The sequence below is a fragment of the Ctenopharyngodon idella genome, chromosome 17, assembly GCF_019924925.1.
Source record: "Ctenopharyngodon idella isolate HZGC_01 chromosome 17, HZGC01, whole genome shotgun sequence".
Taxonomy (NCBI): Eukaryota; Metazoa; Chordata; class Actinopteri; order Cypriniformes; family Xenocyprididae; genus Ctenopharyngodon; species Ctenopharyngodon idella.
In genome coordinates, this window is record NC_067236.1 from 6,308,707 (window position 1) to 6,331,996 (window position 23,290).

The 23,290-nt window shown below is 40.2% G+C and overlaps 1 protein-coding gene across 7 annotated transcripts in view; it reads right to left on the reverse strand.

Annotated features, from left to right (window-relative positions):
• The window catches only part of ltbp1 (latent transforming growth factor beta binding protein 1), a 94,970-nt gene that overhangs the window by 22,068 nt on the left and 49,612 nt on the right, over positions 1-23,290 (reverse strand). For 2 of the 7 annotated variants that reach the window (XM_051867250.1, XM_051867249.1), the window contains exons 9-25: positions 20,223-20,282; positions 16,390-16,512; positions 15,088-15,255; positions 13,122-13,337; positions 12,133-12,152; positions 10,422-10,524; positions 9,971-10,057; positions 9,584-9,709; positions 8,638-8,763; positions 5,649-5,768; positions 5,386-5,508; positions 4,855-4,977; positions 2,791-2,916; positions 2,091-2,219; positions 1,561-1,683; positions 1,323-1,454; positions 358-486 (exon numbers count right to left, since the gene is read on the reverse strand). In XM_051867250.1, the coding sequence (XP_051723210.1) occupies positions 358-486; positions 1,323-1,454; positions 1,561-1,683; positions 2,091-2,219; positions 2,791-2,916; positions 4,855-4,977; positions 5,386-5,508; positions 5,649-5,768; positions 8,638-8,763; positions 9,584-9,709; positions 9,971-10,057; positions 10,422-10,524; positions 12,133-12,152; positions 13,122-13,337; positions 15,088-15,255; positions 16,390-16,512; positions 20,223-20,282 (2,034 nt within the window). The remainder of the gene's footprint in view (positions 1-357; positions 487-1,322; positions 1,455-1,560; positions 1,684-2,090; positions 2,220-2,790; positions 2,917-4,854; positions 4,978-5,385; positions 5,509-5,648; positions 5,769-8,637; positions 8,764-9,583; positions 9,710-9,970; positions 10,058-10,421; positions 10,525-12,132; positions 12,153-13,121; positions 13,338-15,087; positions 15,256-16,389; positions 16,513-20,222; positions 20,283-23,290) is intronic. The other 5 variants (XM_051867252.1, XM_051867253.1, XM_051867255.1 and 2 more) reach the window with 5 other exon arrangements.

Below are 23,290 nucleotides of genomic sequence, written 5' to 3' on the forward strand. Positions count from 1 at the left end.
CACACTCATTCATGGCATCATCAAGCTATACGCATTTGTTATTGTTTTGAAAAAGTGACCTCTAGCGGTGAAACTTACATACTGTGCCTTTAATATGAAAGTGTAAAATATTTCTATTTGTGTTTCATGGGGAAAAAGAAAGTCATACAGGTTTGAAACAACATGAGGGTGAGTAAACGATGATAGAATTGTCATTTTTTGGTGAACTATCCCTGAAACAAGAAGCAATGACTATACCTTAGCTGTTAAGTTTAAGTTAGGTTTCCAACAGTGATCCTTCATTGAATACTGTCAATTTTAAGTCTACTTCTAAATTGTAGAATGAAAATAACAGAAACTAGAAGGAGAAAAACTTACCCACACAGCCCTGCCCATCCTGAGAGTCCTTGAATCCCTGGTCGCACTGGCAGCTGAAGGAGCCTATTGTATTCTGACAAGTACCATGACTTCCACAGGTATTCTCATTCAGTGAACACTCATCCACGTCTAGAATGAGAGAGGAAGGGACAATAAGACAAAGCGGGAGATGTTAGAGCTCTTTGTGTGCTGAACTGAGCAGAGATGAATGGATGAGAGAAAGAACACAACAGTAGAGCTCTAAAATCACATAAACTTTTTTTCTTTTGAAAGAAAAAAACCCATCAAGGCTGCATTTCTTTGATCAAAAATACAGTAAGAACAGCAATATTCTGAAATATTATTACAATTTAAAATAACTATTTTCCATTTGAATATATTTTAAAATGTAATGTATTCCTATGAGGGCAAAGCTGAAATTTCAGCAGCCATTACTACAGTGTTCAGAATAAGAATAGCATGTATTTGATAAAGCAATAGCATTTATTTGAAATCTTTTTTAACATTAAAATGTCATTACTGTCACTTTTGGTCAATTTATGCATTCTTTCTGAATGAAATGAATTAAGGATGAGTTAAGGGGTAAGAGAAGGGACAGCAGTGTAATTACATGCAGGTTTTTATAAATATAAGTACAATGTAAAAACATGTATGTACACAATAAGTGCATTGTATCAAATGATTAATTTAAATGTTAGTACATACTGTAGTAGTTAAAGACAACTAATATAAAGTGGGACCTATAACAAACAGTTACTAAACTGAGCATGGAATGATGGGTAAACATGGAATGATTGGGAGCATAATTGCAATCTGCAGTGTTAATTAGCAAATGTTTAAGCCACACGAGAAAAAGAACAACTCTGGTCGTAACCAGAATATAGAGATGTGCAGTGCAACAATGCGAGATGGGTGGAGCTAAGGCGATGACATCACGGCTGAAGCTGGTGCCTTTGGGCACTCACCGATGCAGATGCCTTGTTCGCCTCGGGAAAGGCCGGGTGGGCAGGGCACCTCACATTGGTAAGAACCCGGTGTGTTTTGACAAGCCCAAACCCCACAAATAGACGTTCCCAAGTCTGCACACTCATCAATATCTGACAGACAGCACAACCAACCAATCAGTTTACTAATTAACCAATCAGCAGAAAGCTTCTGGGTAAAGGGAGAAAAAGGAAATTGTTTTGGATTCTAGGTTTTTACCCTGGCAAGTCTGATTGGTTGGCTCCAGGCGGTAGCCTCCTTCACACTGGCAGAGATACGAGCCCTCTGTGTTTGAACAGGTACCATTTACACATCTGGTGTCATCCACACATTCATCTACATCTGAAAAAGCCAGCACACACACATTGGTTTTGAGTGGGCCATTTTAAAAGAATATATTTCTCGTTGTCTAGACATCCTGCTCAAACGCTTCCTTGTCCCCGTTTTACTGCTAGACGGGGCATTTAAACCAACTCTGGCACCTCACTGGGCCCCAGGAGCACATACATAAGTCCCACCAGAGGAAAAATAACATTGGCTCATATGTGAAACCCATTAGACACACAATTCCTTTCTTTCTCTCACTCTCTCTTGTGCTGCCAAAGACTGGGGCTTTTCAACAAAACAGCAGATTAATTTTGCCTAAACATCAGATAAATATCAACACAGCACTGCTGAGAATCAGGACAAGTCACAGCAGGATGCATCGATGAGAGACTATGTTTGTGTGTGTGTGTGTGTGTACGTACCTTCACAGCCTGGCGGATCCCTGGTGGACACAAAGCCGGCATCACACACACAAAGGAATGAACCCTCTGTGTTCAAACACTCTCCATTCGGGACGCACAGTTGTGTATCATCCTCACACTCATCAACATCTATTAGGATGGAGGGATGAAATCAGTGACAGTGTAAGACTTTCATTCTGGTGAACTGCCTACTGCTTTCTACTTAAAAATAGTACAGAAAATAGTATGAATTATACAACAATAAATACTAAAACATTAGTACTCTACAGTATGTTCCATGTTTAATTAGGAAGTTGTATCCAGTTGTTTTCCTAGAAATTACTGTTAATTAGATTTTTTAAGCTAATGTAGTGTGAAAATCTTAAAAAGGAGCTAGAAACCAGGCTTAATATCGATTTTCATTGCACTGGAAATAAGAGGCAAGGTCATGCACATGGGTAACAGTATTCACATTTCCACAAAATATTAAGCAGCACAGCTGTTTTCAAGAATGATAATAATAATAAGAAATGTTTCTTAAGCACTAAATCAGTATATTAGAATGATTTCTGAAGGATCATGTGACACTGAAGACTGGAAAAATGGCTGTTGAAAATTCAGCTTTGCCATCACAGGAATAAGTAACATTTTAAATATGTTAAAATAAAAAAAACAGTTCTTTTAAGTTGTAGTAATTCATAATATGAATGGATTGTCTCACCGTGGCAGCTTGTGCCATTGACTTGTCTATATCCCTGTGGGCAATTGCACTGGTAAGAACCCAAGATATTGATGCACTGCCCCACACCATCACAGGTCTGAGGTAACTCCAAACACTCATCCACATCTGTGAATATCAGAATATCTCAAAATGTTACATAAATACAACATTTTGTGGGATTTTGTCGATAACGATGATCAGATGATATTTTCAGACGAGTGTATTATTGTGCTGGTACCTTGGAAGGTTTAGGACTGCCAAGTATATAATAAGTTTTTGTTCTTCATATTTCGTGCAGTTTTTAGTTCACAGCAGTGACAGAAACTACATTTTCCAATAAGTTTAAATAGATTTTTACCCTTTATCTGCATTTTATTTTCCATAAATTCAAATAGAATAATAAGACACTACAGGGCTGTTACCAATCAAATGAAGTCAGTATCAACAAAATCCATCTTTGCAATGCAGAGGAAACATCTGAAGTGGCATTTAGATGTATTTACAAAGACTGTTTAATGCAGCACAGAGGTGACAAATTCATTTAACCTGCAGTTACAAATGCAAAAATTATGTTTTGATGTTTTAAAAACAAAACATTGATGATATATGAAATGATTTTAAAATTTAAAAGATACTTTAAATATGAAACTAAAATCGGCAGTAGGTGGCGGCAAGTCACTGTTAATGAGGGAATTAATTCATTAATCATTAATTCACCCGATTCATTCAAATAGACTGATTCATTCAGTAACGAAATGCTGCTGTCTGTTGCTCAGAGATGCAAAACAGTGTGGATTTGTTTTTGTATTTTTGTTTGCAAAATAGAGCAAAACAGGCAATGGCATGTCTAAAATATAAGTCACTTCATTGTTTATTAAACGGCTGTATATAATTAATATCGCAAATTGAAATTTTGCTGATATTTAAAAAAAAAAAAAAAACTGCACTCTTTAGCCTTGTTCAGACTGTCAGTCCAAATCCGATCAGATTGTGCATATCCGATTGAGATCCGATCAGATTTAGCAAGTCTGAACGGCCAAAAACTGCATTTCTGTCTGACCGCTCTGATCGGATATCACGTGGTTTATGTGACTTTCTCAAGCAACGTAAAACGTAAACGTCAGACGTTGTTATAGGAAACATGCTGAATGTCGCTGCAGAAACAAGGCTGTGTTGTTGCAAAGTGCCGGACGAGCAGAAATTACCAATAGGCCATAACTGAGACATGTTTTGAGACCGGGGGAGATGACAGCACGGAATAAAGCCGCTCATTCCAGCCTTTGTTTCTGCCGTTGCCTCATCATAACGCAGTAGTCCGGCACCGGTGGCTACACATTGTCATGATGTAAATAAGACAACATCTGTATTGCAAACCCCTCCATGTTGTGGTTGTTGTTGTTGTTGTTTTTGGCTTATACCTACGAACGCAACGTCATTGCCATAGAAACCAATGCTGATATTCCAGAAAACGAAAAAGCGCCATGGACACACAAATTGGATCTGAACACTTGCAGTACACAGTGTGGACATTAAAATTTTTAGATTAGATTCCAATCAGATACACAAATAATCGGATTCAGACTGACAGTCTGAACAAGGCTTTTGTGTGATTGCTTAATAATATCATATGATATAAATATACGCTTAAAGACAAATACTCATACAGGGGCATTTTTACAGCATTTTAATAGCGAAAATCACACAGTGAGAGCGTGCAGTCTAAATGCGCATGCACAGTAGTCTAACCTAAACTGAAAAGGCTCACGTTGTGTATGCACTCGTGTTTTTGTTTGGTTTTTGCAAAGTGATGGACATACTCGATAACATCAGATTGCACATTGTTAAAACAACAATTACGATATTATCATAAGCCGCTTTTCCACCGTCAGGAACGGTTCCAGTTGTGTTTCCACTGGAGCTTGGTACTGCACGGCGCGATTACAAACCGTTCTCGGCCCAGAATTCTCGGCACGGTTGTTCAGCACCGTTCAAGCCCGATGGTGGAAAAGCGGCTACTGACAATATATATCGCACGCTCCTAATACATATCACACACTTTCATACCGTCACATTGGTCTCCTGTGGACGACAATATAAAGCCAGGCTCACAGTTGCAGATAAACGACCCCTCTGTGTTCTGACAGTGACCTTGGGTGCACACGTTTTCATCCTGGCATTCGTCAATGTCTGTGACACACAAAATTGCTCATTTGCATTTTATCTGTTTTGTTTAACCTGATTGTTTGACAATCACAATTATGAAATTCCCAATGCTATCATAATACACATAAAAGCCATGTAAAAGGCATACAAAGTGAAAATAATAATAACTAAAGGAGACAAAAACAAAACAAAAGCAATAAACAAAACCAAAACACAACAAAACAAAAAGCAAAACCAAACAAAAAACAACACCAAACTAAAACATCACAAAAAAACAAAACAAGACTAGACAAAATGAAACAAAACGCATAAAAAAACAACATTAAAAAATTCACTTAGAAGTTGGAGAGCTTATCTGTCATTTGTTAGACAAGACAAGATGAACAAAATCTTTGAAAAATACTAAAAGCTGTTCAACTGAACGGATAGTACCTGCGCAGGCCTTGCCATCAGGAGTGAGCGAGAATCCTTCATCACACCTGCAGATGAAATAGCCCTCCAGATTCGAGCACTGACCATGAGCGCACACTCTTTCATCCAGACACTCATTTATATCTGCACAGAGAAGGTCACGAACACAATACATCTGAAGAAAGACACCTCTGTGGGTCACATTTATAAAGGCCCTCTCATTTGTCAAAAAGTAGCTGTGCTAAACACATATTGCATAAGAGCAAACAAAAATTGCTTCTTACCAACACATTGGCCATTTCTCCCTTCAAACCCATCCGGACATGGAGAACACATGAAAGAGCCCAGAGTGTTATAGCAGAGACCGGATGGACATACTCTCCCATCCTGACATTCATCAATATCTACATAGACACAAGAAGAAATTACCAGACTGATTCAAAATCAATATATGAGTTCATGGTATCCATCCAGCAAAGGGTCTGCATGTGCCAGCTGTGAAGGTTTGATAGGAGGGTCTGTTCTTATGGATGAGTGTTATTGCCGTCCTACTGTGAGGGGAACAGGAAACGATCGACTCGGTGCAAGAAAGCTCATTTTGTTCTCCATCTCTCCGCTACACCATTATTAATGAAGATACTTGAAGAAAAACATCTTAACTGTGAAACCTGCTCTGATAGCGATGCCATGATGTACGATGGCACCATGCCTGCTTCCTTCTACACATTCAACCATTCATTCACCTTTATTACCGCTTCCAACGGCAGCCAAAGTCACTTCATCTCTAAACTGAATGGATGTGTTACATTAAAACGGTTAGATTGTGAAAACACATCACCTAATCACAACCGCAACAGATTTTTAAAGAGCTTTACATTAGATCAGACAGCTGCATTTACAAGGACACATTTTCAATACTTAAAAGAACGTTTTACAATGTTCTTTGACTTACAAAGTCAAATATTCAGTTATAAACTATCCAATCTGATTTAACTAGAATTCAATAACTCCAAATTTACAAAAAACAAAAAAAAAGGCTGGAGATGTGGCTTAGCGGTGTTCTGGGCATGTTGTGTTGCTCAAATGGGAGAGGTTTGAATCTGGCTTATTAAAAGTAGTCTGTCATTTAACAAATGGAGAGACTGAAAAGTAAAGAAAATGTCAGTATCTTGCATAATCAAAGAGTAAAATCTGTAAAAGTAATTTCTGTCTCATAGACTGGCTTAGAGCAAACAAACAACGCCCCACATTTTGTAGCAGTTACACAAATTCCAGATTGCGGTATTAAGGTGGGACAAATTCCTAAATGGAAAAGTTAAACCAGTTTACTGGAAGTTAAACCTGTTAACCAGAGAAACCAATGTGCTGGCCCTATCAGTTTAAATGGATGTAATGAGTAACTCTGGGCAAAAGCTTCCGGATGTCTTGTTCTCTGGATTTCCTAAAATGAGGAGAAGATGTGTTTTCCAAGTACCGTGAACATTTCCTCATCTGCAGCGGTAGCGCTGAGGTATTTGGGTGACTCGGTTGAGGGTACGATAATACCTCTCTTCTTCCTCCACAAACCTCAAAGTGTGTCACAGGGAGGTGGTTTCTACCTCGTCTGCAAACCCTGAAATCCAACTAACGACACACACATACAGGATGTGTTTGGAGCTGAGAAAGAGACAGAGCTGTGCCTGTATTTAGATGACCACATTGCGGTTTAAGACCAAAAGCAGACTTCATATGAGTGCTGATCTGTCTGGATCAAAATAAGAGCCAAGAAAGTGGAGGAGAGAACTGGTAATGGCTCACGAGGAAAGATACAGAGCTCCAAACGGGCCTTTATTTCACTTCTAACATGTCCACAAAAAAAATAATAGATAGCCTAATAAAAGTTTCTTAAAAGAAAAAAAAAAAAAAACAGCTAAAGAAATTAAATAGTAAATATACACTATATTGCCAAAAGTATTGGGACACCCCTCCAAATTATTGAATTCAGGTGTCCCAATCACTTCCATGGCCACAGGTGTATAAATTCAAGCACCTAGGCATGCAGACTGCTTCTACAAACATTTGTGAAAGAATGGGTCGCTCTCAGGCGCTTCAAGTGAATTCAAGCGTGGTACCGTGATAGGTTGCCACCTGTGCAATAAGTCCATTCGTGAAATTTCCTGACTACTAAATATTCCACGGTCAACTGTTAGTAGTATCATAACAAAGTGGAAGCAATTGGGAACAACAGTAACTCCGCCACGAAGTGTTAGGCCACGTAAAATCACAGAGCGGGGTCAGCGCATGCTGAGGCGAACAGTGCGCAGAAGTCGCCAACTTTCTGCAGAGTCAATAGCTACAGACCTCCAAAGTTTGTGTGGCCTTCAGATTAGCTCAAGAACAGTGCGTAGAGAGCTTCATGGAATGGGTTTCCATGGCCGAGCAGCTGCATCCAAGCCTTACATCACCAAGTGCAATGCAAAGCGTCAGATGCAGTGGTGTAAAGCACGCCGCCACTGGACTCTAGAGCAGTGGAGACGTGTTCTCTGGAGTGACGAATCACGCTTCTCTGTCTGGCAATCCGATGGATGAGTCTGGGTTTGGCGGTTGCCAGAAGAACGGTACTTGCCTGACTGCATTGTGCCAAGTGTAAAGTTTGGTGGAGGGGGGATTATGGTGTGGGGTTGTTTTTCAGGGGTTGGGCTTGGCCCCTTAGTTCCAGTGAAAGGAACTCTTGATGCTTCAGCATACCAAGACATTTTGGACAATTTCATGCTCCCAACTTTGTGGGAACAGTTTGGGGATGGCCCCTTCCTATTCCAACATGACTGCGCAGCAGTGCACAAAGCAAGGTCCATAAAGACATGGATGAGCAAGTTTGGTGTGGAGGAACTTGACTGGCCTGCACAGAGACCTGACCTCAACCCGATAGAACACCTTTGGGATGAATTAGAGCAGAGACTGCGAGCCAGGCCTTCTCGCCAACATCACTGCCTGACCTCACAAATGCACTTCTAGAAGAATGGTCAAAAATTCCCATAAACACACTCCTAAACCTTGTGGAAAGCCTTCCCAGAAGAGTTGAGGCTGTTATAGCTGCAAAGAGTGGGCCAACTCCATATTAAACCCTACGAATTAAGAATGCGATGTCATTAAAGTTCATGTGCACGTAAAGGCAGGCGTCCCAAAACTTTTAGCAATATAGTGTATGTACCAGTCAAATATTGTGAACTCTACTTTGATTCAGTTAGTTTGTGTACATGGGTGAGTTTATTTGGGACAGAGTCTTGTAATTACCGGAGCAGCTGGTGCCCTGTTCGTTAGGCATGAATCCAGACTCACACGCACACAGGAATCCGCCTGGAGTGTTCTGACAGTGACCATTAGCACACAAACTTGGGCTCTCCGCACACTCGTCGACATCTGTCAAAAATAATCATCAGGTAATCAATGTCTTTTCAAGCAGTATAAGACACAAATCCAATTTGAATGCAGTTTTCGTAACACATCATCTACTGAGATGTCGTCATCTGGATTTAGAAGCATTGATGTCTTATAGACTAAGGCATAGACTAAAAATGGTGTCTGATGAAGTGAAAAATGAGTAAAATTATACATAAATAGTATTCTTCCACATTATGACATTATGAATTCCAAAAAAAAAAAAAAATTTGTACTCAAATTTTACTTGCCAGGTTATGTCTGAAGTTCATTTAATTTGTTTTAGATGTGATATGGTAACTAAGAAGCCTTGGTTCCTTAAATGGATAGTTCACCCAAAAATGATCATTCTGTTCTCATTGTTTACATGTTGTTTTGATGCCCCCCTTTGGACATTCTGTTGACTAAAAGTAATGTTGCGCCTATATGTCAACTAATTCTCATTAGAGTATTAGTTGACTATTAGACTTTTAGACTAGTAGAATGTCTGTTGGGGGACCATCAAAATAAAGTGTATTAGCGTCTATTAGACAGGCTACTAATACACTACTAATACTTTTGGACCCCATTGACTTTCATTGTGTGGACAAAAAAAGTTAAAACGTTTTCAGAATGCCTTTACAGTTTAATCAGTGACTGACTATATCAAATAGATGTATGATGGATTTATTGCAGGATTTGCATTACATAAGCAAAATAAACACTGTTGATTAAATGAGATATCCAGTTCTTGATGGTAATAAAAGATGAAGAGTACTACAGTATCAGTACTGTTTATATAGTTTAACCTTTGACCTCTCACCTACACATGTGGTGCCCTCATTGTCTGTTTTATAGCCGTCATCACAGATGCATGTATAGCTGTCAGCAGTGTTATAACAGATTCCTGCACCACAGATATCGGGTCTTACTTGACACTCGTCAATCTCTATGAAGAGAGAGAGAGAAAAAAGAACAAGGTCATTTTCTCATTTTCACGATCTTGAAATATGCCCATAGGAAAACAGGAGAGAGAGTTTTCTTGCACTTAAATGATTGTGTATCATTTCTTATTTATTTATACAAAATAGTATATATTTTTAATATGGACTATTTATCAGTTATTGGCCATAACATTGATATAATTATGCACTTATCAGTAAAATTGTGCATCCCAAATACGTATATAGTACATGTAGATGAGACTCACCTGCCAGCTGTGTTGGGGAGATGTTCTGACTTTCTCTGGAAGGCAGAATTGCTACTGGAGCAGGTGGTGACACCTTCTCCACCACCTCTGGAGAGTGACAAGGAATGGGGAAAAACAGGAAGAGAAAGAAAAGAGATGTAAGACATTCCACAATCTGCCCAGAAGTCCTGCTACAGATTTGTTGCAAAACAAACAATCAAAATGGCTTGATGTCTTGAACAAAAACTGAACATGTGCAACATCTGGCACCAGAGCAGCTAATCAAAGATCAACCAATCGTTGTCACCATCTGGATGTGTTAGTTAAGGCCACTTCTACACATTTGAAATGATTTGCCTTATCTCAATTTAAACAGCACTTCAGAAATCTTTGCATAAACTAGTGGGTCGGTTAAAAGAGGTGAAGAGGTGTTGATGGGGATATGCATGTACAGTACAAGTGGGACTGAGACCTGGGAGGGCAGGCTCCATCCTGATTGTTGATACCCCAGGTGACAGCTGGGCCTGTCCAGGCTGTACTACTGACCTATCAACACTCATGTGGGTAAAAAGCTCCTTCAAACAGATAAGAAACAAATGACAAACATAATAATCGACTGATCCACAAAGAGATATACTGTAGCAAATGTATTGGCAACTAAAGCAAAGGGGTAAGATGCTACTGCTCTGACTGCATGGTGCGTTAAAGTGGGCGGAGCTGTAAAATCTTCGGCCCTGTCCCAAATGGCACACTTGATGCATACTCTTTGTAATTTTAGGATTCAGAAAGGTGCTCAAGAGTGTGCCCCTGAGACGAGGTGGCACAGTTGTGGACTACTATCTCACAGTCTATGCAGAATTACAACAAAGTGTGGAAATGGACAGCAAGTGCTTAGGGTGGCATTTGGGACAGAGTCAGTTAAGTGGAAGAAAGCCATATGCAATCTCATAGATCTGCAACCCTGCCCTCTCTCTCTCTCACACACACACAACACATGGAAACCCTCTCGATTTAGTTCAAAGAAGTGACCGTTAAACTGTGAAAATTGAGATACTTGTGGAACAAATTAGGGGTTCTTCAGATTGCCACATTGGCAGAACCCTTTAGAAAACCTCTAGGCAACCTTTAAAGGTCCTTCAAATATTAGTATATATTTTAAGTGAAACAAAACCTGACAGGGTTACTGGAGGAACCGTTGACAGACTTTGGAGTTCTTGAAGGAGCTTGTGCATTTCTCAGAGAACTGCCTTTTTGATAGGATGCCTAGACATTCTTCAAAGGGTTCCGCCAGTGGGGCAGTCTGAAGAACCAAGTATCTTTTCATTTTTAAAATCATATGCTTTTGGGTGGTAAAATGAAATGCGATTTGTTCCACACACAGTCCAGAAACATTAAAATAAGCCTCTTTATCTCACCATTAAAGACCTCACCAGATAGAAAGATGTTCCCTAATTACTTCATTCAAGAGTGCTCTTTACTTTTTATGTCCCTTTGAAATAATTTACCATTTTTAATCTTTATCTTTCATAAACTGAAGAGATATTTAGGTCACACTGTATATGTCTAAACCAACCCGGTTTCAAAGACAAGGCTTAAGCCTAGTTCCAGACTAAAATGCATGTTTGAGCTGTTTTAATTGAAAGCAACTTATACTGACATATTTTAAAATATGTCAGTGCCATTGTTTTGTCTCAAGATTCAGTAATGTTTTTTTCTAAGGCACATTTATAAAAGCTACTTAAAAAAGTCCTAATTGAACTAAGGCCTAATCCTGGCTTAATCTAAGCCCTGTCTGTGAAACCAGGAGTTAGTGTAATAAATGTTTGTAAATGTTCTCCAACAGTTTTAGACAACCAAATTGTAAATATTACATTTTAAAATTTTAAAAACTACAACTTAAGATGGCTCTTTTTTAAATGTTAACATTGGCTGGACAAATATGAACATTAAAACACAGTCGCATCCATCATACATGAAGCGAAAGACACACAATGACACAGAATGCTGAGCGCACAGAGCAGTCATGCAGTAGTGATGACATGATGATGTCATGCTTTGAATGTCTTTTTTGAAAGTTTTTAGCTGCCATTTTGCAGAGCTGCTTTGACATGTGCGTGAAAGCATCAGCATCAGCTGTGCAGCGTATTTAGCAGATCTTTACTGCTGAATCAAACCCAACCTACCTGCCGGGGAACTGTGGGAACTGTACAGCAGACCATTACGTCATATAAAAACACAAAAATAAACTGTCACACAAAGCTGTGAAACAAACAATCATATGTGAATTCAATACAGTAGTTCTGGCAACTATGCTTGTGAATTCACAGAAATAAAATAAATAAATAAATATACAAAAACAAAAATTAAAACAAAATATCCATATAGTTTTGGTCATATACTGTGTAAGATGGTGAACTTCAGTGGACCAACTTTATTTTCAGAGCAACTTCGAAACACGGTCTCCCAGCAACAGGACAAAACTTAATAAAGCCCAAGGACAAATTCTTTCTCTCTGAACCTGGCCCACCTCCACCGCACATTTCAGCAGTGCAATGCTTTTATGGGCTGCTTTTGCAGAGAGGCTATAAAAATCTGTGCAGTTCATTTTGTGTGAGAGAAGTGAAAGGAGAAAATATGATGTGATGCACTGATCTTCTGGAATCCTTCATCAGCTTTGACATTGGTTTTGCAAGGTGGAAGCAATACTAATGACTCTCTCCCTCATGCCAAATAGAGAACAGTTCTGTGTTCACTTTCTATAGGAACAACAGAGGCTTGGCTTCATTTTGGATCTCAGTCTTCTCCAGACCAATGCCAAGTCTCATTCCATTGCGTGGTGCCAAGTGTACATGTGATGACATTTAAAAGAGAAGAAAAGAAGGACAGGGAAGAGGGTGAAAGAGTTCTTGCTGGTGTAGCTATTGTTTGTATGTATCTCTCCTTCATAAAACGCATCCAGGCAGGCCATCATGTAAATAAACTTCGCATCACAAACCCAATTCTGGCAGGTTTCCTTAACACATGTTTGTGATATTCTGCATGAGGCAAATAAAACATACAAAACCTAATGTCTGCATATTCACAGACATACTTCAGACTGTTGGATAAGCCCTTTAGAAATAAAGTCGTTCATAGTTTTTGTCCTGTGTGGCTACTAACTTGTGTGACTCACCAGGTAGCTGCCTCTCTGTGATGCCAAGAGCTTCCACAGGCTGCTGTAAGGTGGGGAAGGGCACGGGAGGATCCACGGGCACTTGGTGTCTGATGATGGGCTTGTTCTGCCCCTGACTGTCTGGCTGGATGTGTACATTAGGTGGTTTGGGCTTGTAAATGTATGGTGGGGTGACATGGTATCCCATTCCTCCAGGACAAATGTCTTTAAACGCAGCTAAGAAAGAAAGAAAAAACATTCACCAAAATATTCACAGCACAAATATCTATCTGTCTATCTATTAGGGGTATAACGGTACACAAACGTGATGGTTCGGTACGTACCTCGGTATTGAAGTCACGGTGCGGTACGGATTCAGTACAGCAGGGGGGAGAAAACTAAACATAAAATTCCTTCTTTTTTCTTCTTTTTTTTTTATTAAACAGTAGCTTATTCAACAAATGATGTCTCTCTCTTAAAATAAATTCAGTTATAATTAACATTTTCTTAAGGACAAAAAAATCTATCTCAGCTAATGCTGTAAACTATATACAGGAAACCTTTTCTTACACATTACTATAATATTAAAGGTTACAATTAACAACAGAGCACAATTTATTAAATTCAGTTGCTAGTTATTTTTAGATATAATAATAAACTCTCAGATAAACAAAATGTGCAAACTGCACATAAGGAAGGTTTTGCATTAACTTCTAAATCTAATTATAAAATTATTACTCCAATTCATTTTTGAACTATAATCGTTTACACAGTTACTGTCATAACTTGTTTTCATGACAAATTTATTTAAACATTAAATAATTAAGACATTACTAACAGGTAAAGTAAATATAACAAATATATAAGCTAATATAGTACATATATTTAGTGAAATGCTCCCTTCTAGACTTCATATCTCTAGGGAACTAACATGCTGTGGACAGTAAATGACTTGCCTGAGGTAAATATGCTACGTGAGATATTATTCTCAAGCTGTTTTATTGATGTCTTTCTGTGGTTGAACTTGAAACACTGGTTGCTGGGTTGCCAGGTTTTCACAACAAAACCTGCCCAATTGCTACTCAAAACTAGCCCAATTGCATTTCGGGGGCGGGGGTGGAGGGATGTGCCCCCAGTAAAAATCGTGTTCTGGGGGATAAAATACACATTTTTGGCGGGGATCCCCTGGTAAAATTCACTTGTAAAATTCCATGAGCTAAATATCATGTTATTTGGGGTCGCTTCAACCCACAGACATGAAAAACAATCCACGGCAAAAGTGTTAAAGTAGCCCAATTCCATGGGTAAATTGCGGACTTGGCAACACTGAATGGTTGAGAGATTACACGTATATCAGATAAACCGTCTGTTTTTCTTCTTCTCCACTTTTTCCTGTTGTGGCGGTTGGCAAACATAATTGCATTACCGCGCACGCCCCCTTCTGGATTGGAGTGTGGATTGCCTGTGACTGACTGTATTATTCATCTAATGAACCGAACTGTGACATCCGTACCGTACGGTTTGGGAGGAATACATGTACCGTTACACCCCTACTATCTATCAATGAAATACAATAATCTAAAAATAAAAATATTTAAAAAAAAATTCAACAAAACACTCGTCAATTTAAAATATGAAATAATGCATTAAATATATGGAGACTGCATACTTCTTGTTGCCCTATATAACTTGGGTGTTAACACTTTCCTTACCTACCAATACCGTAAAGCAAAATGCTGACACTTAATTGAGTGATTGCTCAAACACAGGCCTCGCAGGAAGGCAAATACAAACACGATGTAAGATGTGTGTAGGAAAACAAAAAATATATAGGAGAACTAACAAAAAGAGAGTGATGGTGTGTAAAAGCATCTACGTAGCAGAGCTGTGGAACACACATGCAAACCACAATGAATTGGAGTACAGAGAGGGAATGATACCAGTAGAATAGGAGGGGCCAGTAGGGGGTGTGTCTCAGGTAGCTTACCTGTCCCAGGTAGGGGGCAGCGGTCACAATGAGGACCCCAGGCTTTGCCCACACTACAACAGCATAACTGTTTACTCAGCTGTGTGGACACAGGGTGCAAGCACTGCTTCCCCGGACTGACAAATCGGAAGCAATCACCCTTCTCCTCGCGAAGAGCAGGTGTTTCGGCTGGTTACCGTAGAGATGGAAGGAGGGAGTGAGGGGAGGAGTGTGCACGGTGTATGACACAAACATGGAAGAGAGAGAGAAATAGAGAACAACAGAAGAGAAAAGAGATTCCCTTCACCTTGTGTTCCATCTATGCACAACTACAATGCCATAACAAAAGAACTGCCCCTATAACCACATTAAAACAGAGTGTAGGGGACAGAGATTGTGTATAAAAAGTGATACTGTTTTTCAGACACAAGATAGACAAGAACAAAAATACAACTAAAAGTGCAAAGAGGTCAGCTCAGCAGGAAGCATGTGAGAAAGGTTAGATACAAGGGTTAATACATCAGGAGGCACTTGATATAAGACTGACACTTGACTATAAGATCTGCTTAAATATATTAAATATCAAAATTAAATTCATCTAAAGGCTGCTGGAAAGGTATAAATATATTAAAATAGAAAACAGTTATTTTAAATTGATAACAAAAAAATCTTACCAACCCGAAATATGTGTAAACGGCCTTCTCTCATATTCGTTTTTCACTTTAATTAAAGGGTCAATTCTGGGTTTTCCTATCACAATGTACAATTCAACATTTTCATACAGCAGAAGCAGATAACAGCAGATTTGTGTTGACAGACCTTTATACTGTCAGCCAAAACACACTGTATACATGAGCAAAAAAACCTCGATTGACTGAAGGCTAAAAGGAGGATTAAAAGAACTCTCTGATCTTCTCTGAAAAAAAGGACATGACGGCATGTTTCAGAGGTATAATTTGGCAAATGCTGCCTTTCAGGAGAAGGATCAGCCTCTATATTTATCACAATAACACAGACAGCACACTTAGGTTACTTCATTAAATCACAGAGAAAGCTTGAGTGTGTTTTTGCCCCACTGACCGACTGCACATTTCAACCTCTCCTGAACAGCAAACTTCCGCTCTTGTGACAGCCACAGTTAGTGTTAGAAGCCATGTTAAATCAGCACATCTTACTGGTATGAGCTGAAGTGAGCTGAAGCTGCACTGAATCCATTTACATTTATAGATATCTTTGAGCAGGTAAGCATGGAAACAGAAGGAACATGCCAAAGATATCAGCCATCCAAGTTACGCTGGATTTGAGAGGAGAGGAGAGACTTACGGAAGCAGGTGGTCAGGGTGGGGTCAGGCACAAAGCCTGGGTTGCAGATACACCTGAAGCTGCCCATGGTGTTGATGCAGTTTCCATTTGGACAAACACCTTGAATCTGGCATTCATCAATATCTGAGGGTGATAACAAACATTAGGAACTCATTTTCATCTTTCTTCGGTGGAACACAAAATAAGATATTGAAGAATGTTTTTTTTTTGTCCACTGAGAGTCAAAACCACATTGACCTTCATTGTATGGACAAAAAAACACAGGAACTCTTTTGTGTTCCACAGAAAAAAAGTTATACAGGTTTGGAATGACATAAGAGCGAGTAAATTATGCTAGAAATTTAATTTTTGGGTGAGCTATCCATTTAATATTCTTAAGCACATATACTGTAGCAGTCATTACATTGACAGTAGAAGAAAAGAGGTTTAAGACGCACACACTGACACACACATTGCAATATACATACACATAAATATATATATACTGTATATTCTTTTAAAGCATAAAGGTCTGCTCACACTAAGAACAGAACTATAACTATAAAGGTAATTATGACAATAACTATATTAGCATCCACACCGATGTAGATCTCTAAACTAAATTTTGTTCGATTTATGCAAAGAAAAAAATTGCCAATGGGGTCAGAAAAATAAACCTAATTCAAGATTTTCTGACAACAATTCATAATATATAGTGCAATTTTGCCTCACAAGTATGTATCTTTAAGGATGTTTACATTATTTTTTAAAACAAGACAAAATACTAATAAAAAATGACTTTTTGCAGTACATACGCATAGACTTGCATGTGATTTTCTTCACAGCTTTATTCATGTTAATATAAACCCATATGATGTGATCTATAATAACTGTAATAATCAGTCAGGAAAAGGAACGTACACAAACACACGTTGGGTTTTTGTGTTTTATGAGGACTCTCCACAGAGATGATTTTATAGTGTACAGACTTTACATCTTTTAGCCCTAACCATACACCTAAACCTTACCCTTACAGAAAGCACTCAGCATTTTTACACACACACTTACCACACTAATATTTCTCTAAGAGGCCATTGAGTGCAAGTTAAGGGTGTGGGCAGTCATCATTCCCAGTCACTTAGAGTGTGACACAGATCCAACACATGTCCTAATGCAATGCTAATGTGTTCATGATGACAGTGATTCTCATGCTGAGAGGGCATACACTCAGTCCCTAAAGCATCCAAACATCTGCACCAGAACACAGACTGGCCCAGAGGAGCTGTCAATCACCGCTATGACATCATAATGTCCCCATTATACAAGAATACCCCACATCTCTATACAAAACACACCTAATGACCTGCAAATCAGCATGGTGATGGATACCTAAAGAAATTTGAGTGGGTGAACTGACTAAACAACTGTGTCACTTTTGTACATATTATTTCAGAGGCCTGCGTCTTATTCACTAACCCCCCTCAAACCAGTTTAAAAACGCTCTGCATTTGCTGTGATACAGTTCTACACCATGAGTACTGAGGTTAAGTTATTCTTTTCAGATAAAAATGCCTCTTTCCATGTAAATTATGCCAATTAGAGATTGCTAAACTAATTTAGCTTAGTTGCAAAAAATAAAACAATAAGTAGTTCAAAGTAAATAAATGTATGAATTAAAAAAGGCATAAACCTGCCAATAAGGACAAAATTTTGACTAATGACAGGAAGAGAGATTCGGCAGCATCAGAGCCTGGCAGAACACCCAAACCACAGGAGACTCGTCCACTTACGCAGTAAAAGCTTTGGCCTGACGCAAGAAGGCGCCAAAGGTTTAGTGGGACCCTCAGGCTGTGTTATCAGGACAGTGATTATGTTCGAACTTAACGGCACTCTGAGCGCTAAAAAAGTGTTGTAAGCTAGCTTCAGAGAACAGCACATGCTGAAATATTTATTATTTACGGATACGGAGTCCATAGTGCTTTTTTATTAAAACTATCTAGGGTACGTTCTACATACCTACTAATGCTATGCTAATGCTGTGAAGAAATTAAAGAGGCACTATACCTACATATTTAAATAGTACTCTTGAGAAATGAAGTAATCTCAACATTAGATAACATGACCAACTACTCTGCTTTTGCAGACCATAAACAAAAATGGCTTTGCAGTTTTAATGAGTGCAATATCTCATATGAAAATGATATTTGGCTGGTTATTAGTTTTATGCATTTAAGTTTTTTTCTTGAGCAGCTAGGTTTTATCTTAATTATCTGCACTTAAGTATGTCTCAATGTTGCCCAGATCTACCAGCCTCAAAACTCCTATCTCTCCTGACCCAGAGTGCCTGCGGCTGGGCCACACGTTGGGCACTTCCTGATTCACTTTTAGCTGCGGTTCAGCTTTGGGTTTGGTAGACTGAGGCAGCTTGTGGTGGCTGCTAACAGCAGATGTGTTTGGCTGTAGGTGTGTGGAGATAAAAAAATCTTACTGACTCCAAACTTGAGTTTTCAAAACATAATTAAGAGTGCAATTTTATAGTTAATTAACAGGAATACTGAGGCTGTTTTTATTTACAATTAAGCAATATACACCCCCCATCCTACATCTGGTTTAATCTCATTCTCATTATTCTTTATAAAGAAGTATTATTAAAGGGTTAGTTCACCCAAAAATGAAGTACTCACCCTCATGTCATTCCAAATCCGCAAGACCTTCGTTCATCTTCGGAACACAAATTAAGATATTTTTGATGAAGCGACGAGAATACTTATGCGCAAAAACAAAACAAAAATAACAACTTTATTCAACAATTTCTTCTCTACCCTGTCAGTCTGTTACGCAGTTGAGGTAGTGAACACTGTGCAGAGCTTCTGTGTTTACGTCAGAACGTCAGCTCAGTATTGGCCCGCCAACAATGAGTCTGCATTCTGACGTAGAACCCCGAAGCGCTGCACTGCGTTCACTACCTCAACTGCGTAACAGACTGACAGGGTAGAGAAGAAATTGTTGAATAAAGTTGTTATTTTTGTTTTACAACTTTTTGTTTAAAAAGTATTCTCGTTGCTTCATAACATTAAGGTTAAACCACTGTAGTCACATTGACCATTTTTTCACAATGTCTTTACTACTTTTCTGGACCTTGAATGTGGTAATTCTATGGGAGAATTCATGGTTTCTATGGGAGATAAAAAAAAAAACTCTCGGATTTCATCAAAAATATCTTAATTTGTGTTCTGAAGATGAATGAAGGTCTTATGGATTTGGAACGACATGAGGCTAAATACTTAATGACAGAAATTTCATTTTTGGTTGAACTAACACTTTATCATGCTAATCAAAAGTTTACTTTGCTAAAGCATGCATTAACAATATATGGCAGTATAAGTGTTACTTCACTTTGATTCTAAGGCTGAGCAAAAGCCCTGAAATCGTTCTGGCTGCCGGCCCTGATGTGTTGGATCTCTGGCTATTACATCCAACTTCAACATAGATTAGAAAGATCTATCAAAGATGCCACCTGTCTCTCCTCCTGTCTGTCCTCGTAACCGAGAAAGAGAGTCTTCTCTGTGATAGATCTGGGACACTATTTTAAAATGGCAATTTAATAAAAGCAACAGTACATGGCATATGTGGCAAGTTGTGACACGCAGAGGCCAGTGGGGGGCGAAATGAATTATATACAGTATGTGACTATGAAAAATACACTCATGCATCTTATCAAAATCATCACAATCGATGCACTAGTAAACACAAAAATGTTGCACCACAGTATACACACGTTCACTGCAGGAACAAAAATACACAATAGAAGCATTAGCATGCATGCGCAAGAAGAAACAAGCCGTGGCTCTTACCGATACACCGAGTGGCATTCAGCCTCTTATAGCCTTGAGGACATTCAATCAAAGGAATTGCTTTGTAGGAAAGAGAGAAAGAGAGAGTGAGAGAGAGGAGGACAAAAAAAAACAGCACATTTAGTTAAAGCTCTGAAGACAAAAATTTTTTTCCACCAAACTTTGGTGTAGTAAAAATACATATAAAATCTAGTCTTACTAAAATGTATAACTAATCATGATAACCAGTGTATGTGCCAAAATACCATAGTTACCACATAAATTATTCTAATATGCTGATTTGGTGCTCAAGAAACATTTCTTCTTATTATCAATGTTGAAAACAGCTGTACTGCTTAATTTTCTGGAAACCGTGATACTTTTTTGTCAGGAATCTTACTGACCCCAAACAGTACAAAAGTTACATTATAAAAAAAGGATCTTTATGTCCTTGGTAAAGTTGCCATTGTATTATTATTGCAGTAACAAAACGATAGTAACTATGGTATTTGGAGGATGATTACCATGGTTAATTTTTGTACAGAACATCCCCAAGAGTTCAGCTTCTTAATTCACACAGGAAACTAACAGGATATAATGGAGGACCAAACGCAAGTGTGAAAATTTTAAAACATCTGATCTGATTACACTTTGTTCTTACATGTTCGTGGAGTTTAAGAAAATGAACTAATGCGCAGCCAAAATGGGCGGGGTCTCGGGCTATATAAGCGGCCATCTCGCCTTGGCAAACTGATTTAATTCGATTGAAGCGACTGCATGAGGCGTCCTACGAATAGCACGGCAAGTTACGCAGTACTCCGTTCCGTATCTAAGGGAACCGAGGTTACGTTAGTAACCGAGTACGTTCCCTTTCGATACTACACTACGTACTGTGTCGTCTGCCTTTTTAGGCAAGACGCAACAGGGATTATACAATCACGCCGTGCTATGAAGGGGGAACGACAGAGCATCCGAGCGGAGCACTGAGGAGGGCTCGCACGGATGCACATAGCATAACATATCCCGGAAGATAGGGGACTTGGGGACACTATAGTCGTCCTCCCGTTCCTATATATTCTAGGAGCTCCCTTGGGGCCTAGAGCATATATAGGGAAAAGGAAAAAATATGTTATTACCCAGACTTGGGTCAGGGCCATAAACGAGTACTCATAAGCTGATCACATTAGTGAGGCTTATGCAGAGAGAACCTGCGTCTGTAACCTGCGTCTGTAATTATAAAATCTGACAAAGGTGGACGGCGAGGCCCAGCCGGCCGCCTCACAAATTTCCGCAATGGACACGCTGGTGGACCATGCCCAAGCAGAGGCCATGCCCCTCGTGGAGTGTGCTTTAACACCTATGGGGCATTGTAGGCCCAAAGAGGAGTAAGCGAGCGCTATAGCATTGACTATCCATCTGGATAACCTAGGCTTCGTGACCGGAAGACCTTTCGTACGACCACCGAAGCAGACAAAGAGTTGTTCCGACTGCCGAAAAGAGGCGGAATGATCGATGTAAGTCCTCAGGGCCCTGACTGGACAGAGTAGGTTCAACTCCTGATCATCCTGGGAAGGAGGAAGTGCAGAGAGAATGACCATTTGTGCCCTAAAGGGTGTGGATAGGACTTTCGGGACATATCCATGTCTCAGTTTCAAGACAACTTTAGAGTCATTAGGCACGAACTCAAGACAGGAGGGGCTCACAGAGAGCGCCTGTAAATCTCTCACTCGCTTTACCGATGCTAAGGCTAGCAATAAGGCGGTTTTTAGTGTTAGAGGACATAAGTCGACAGTCTGGAGCGGTTCAAAGGGAGGGCCCTTAAGGCCCCTGAGAACCACAGACAGGTCCCATGTGGGAACTGTGCGGGGGCGGGGAGGGTTCAGCCTCCTAGCCCCTTTTAGGAAACGAACAACAAGGTTGTTTTTCCCTATCGACTGTCCCGCTACGGGAGCATGAGAGGCCGCTATGGCTGTGACATAGACTTTAAGGGTAGAGGCAGAACAGCCCCTATCCATTAAGTTCTGAAGGAAAGACAATATCAAAGATATTCTTTGATATTGAATCTTTCCAGCCCTGGCGTCAATCGTCTCAAGAGACGGCAAGGGGGCGGAGTCGAGGTGTGAGTCCGGCCAATCCTCAGTGTCCGAGGCTGCTAGGGACATACTGTCATCCAGCGGCTCTTCATCAAATCCCCCTAACGAGACCAGGTCGCTCGCGATGGCAGAGGGGCGCTGGTCCGGGGCGGGAGAAGTGGACGGGGGAAGGCTCTCTCTGTGGAAAAAGTGAGGCACGCGGGACCTGAGCCGATGTGAGCTCACTTTCATCCGAGCGCTGAGATCCTCTGCCCCACTGTTTTCTTCCTCACAGGCTCCTGGGAGGAAGAAAACGGGAGTCGCATTCTGAAAAGAACGCTATCCGCGAGCGCAGAGAGGCAAGACTCATACTCTCGCAATGAGAGCAGGTCGATCCAGTGAGCGTGGCTTCTGCGTGGGACTTGCCCAGACATCGGACGCACTCACTGTGCCCGTCATCAGTGTGCAGAAGGGCTCTGCACGTGCCACAATCGTGGCGCGACATTTGTAACAACGCCGCAGGAAATTTGCTCATTGAAAAATGCTCTTTCAGCTTCCAACTGCGGCCGCAGAAGGAAGAACACCGTAAGCACGTGCTCGGCGCTGTGGGTGGCTCGGGTGCGAAGCACTGACCAGGCTGCTTGAGAGCGGCGTGGAGGACAGAGCTGTGAGCAGAGGAGAGGCGAGCCGATCTTGCTGCTGCAGAGCGGCGAGCTGATCAGCGGCGAATTCCAGCTGCTTGCAGGAAGAAGGCGGCTTCAAGTCTCGGGATCAACAAAGAGATGTGATCTGCGTCGCTGAAGGAGAATGAATCAGTTTGCCAAGGCGAGACAGCCGCTTATATAGCCCGAGACCCCGCCCATTTTGGCGGGCTCGAGCGGGCTCGCTCGCCATTGGCTCACGCAGCCCTGCCGCGCCGCCATTGGTTCGTTTTCATAAACTCCATCAACCAATGGTCGTGCAGTTTCACTGCGTGATTAAAAAAGGCTTCAGAATCGAAAGGGAACACTGTACATA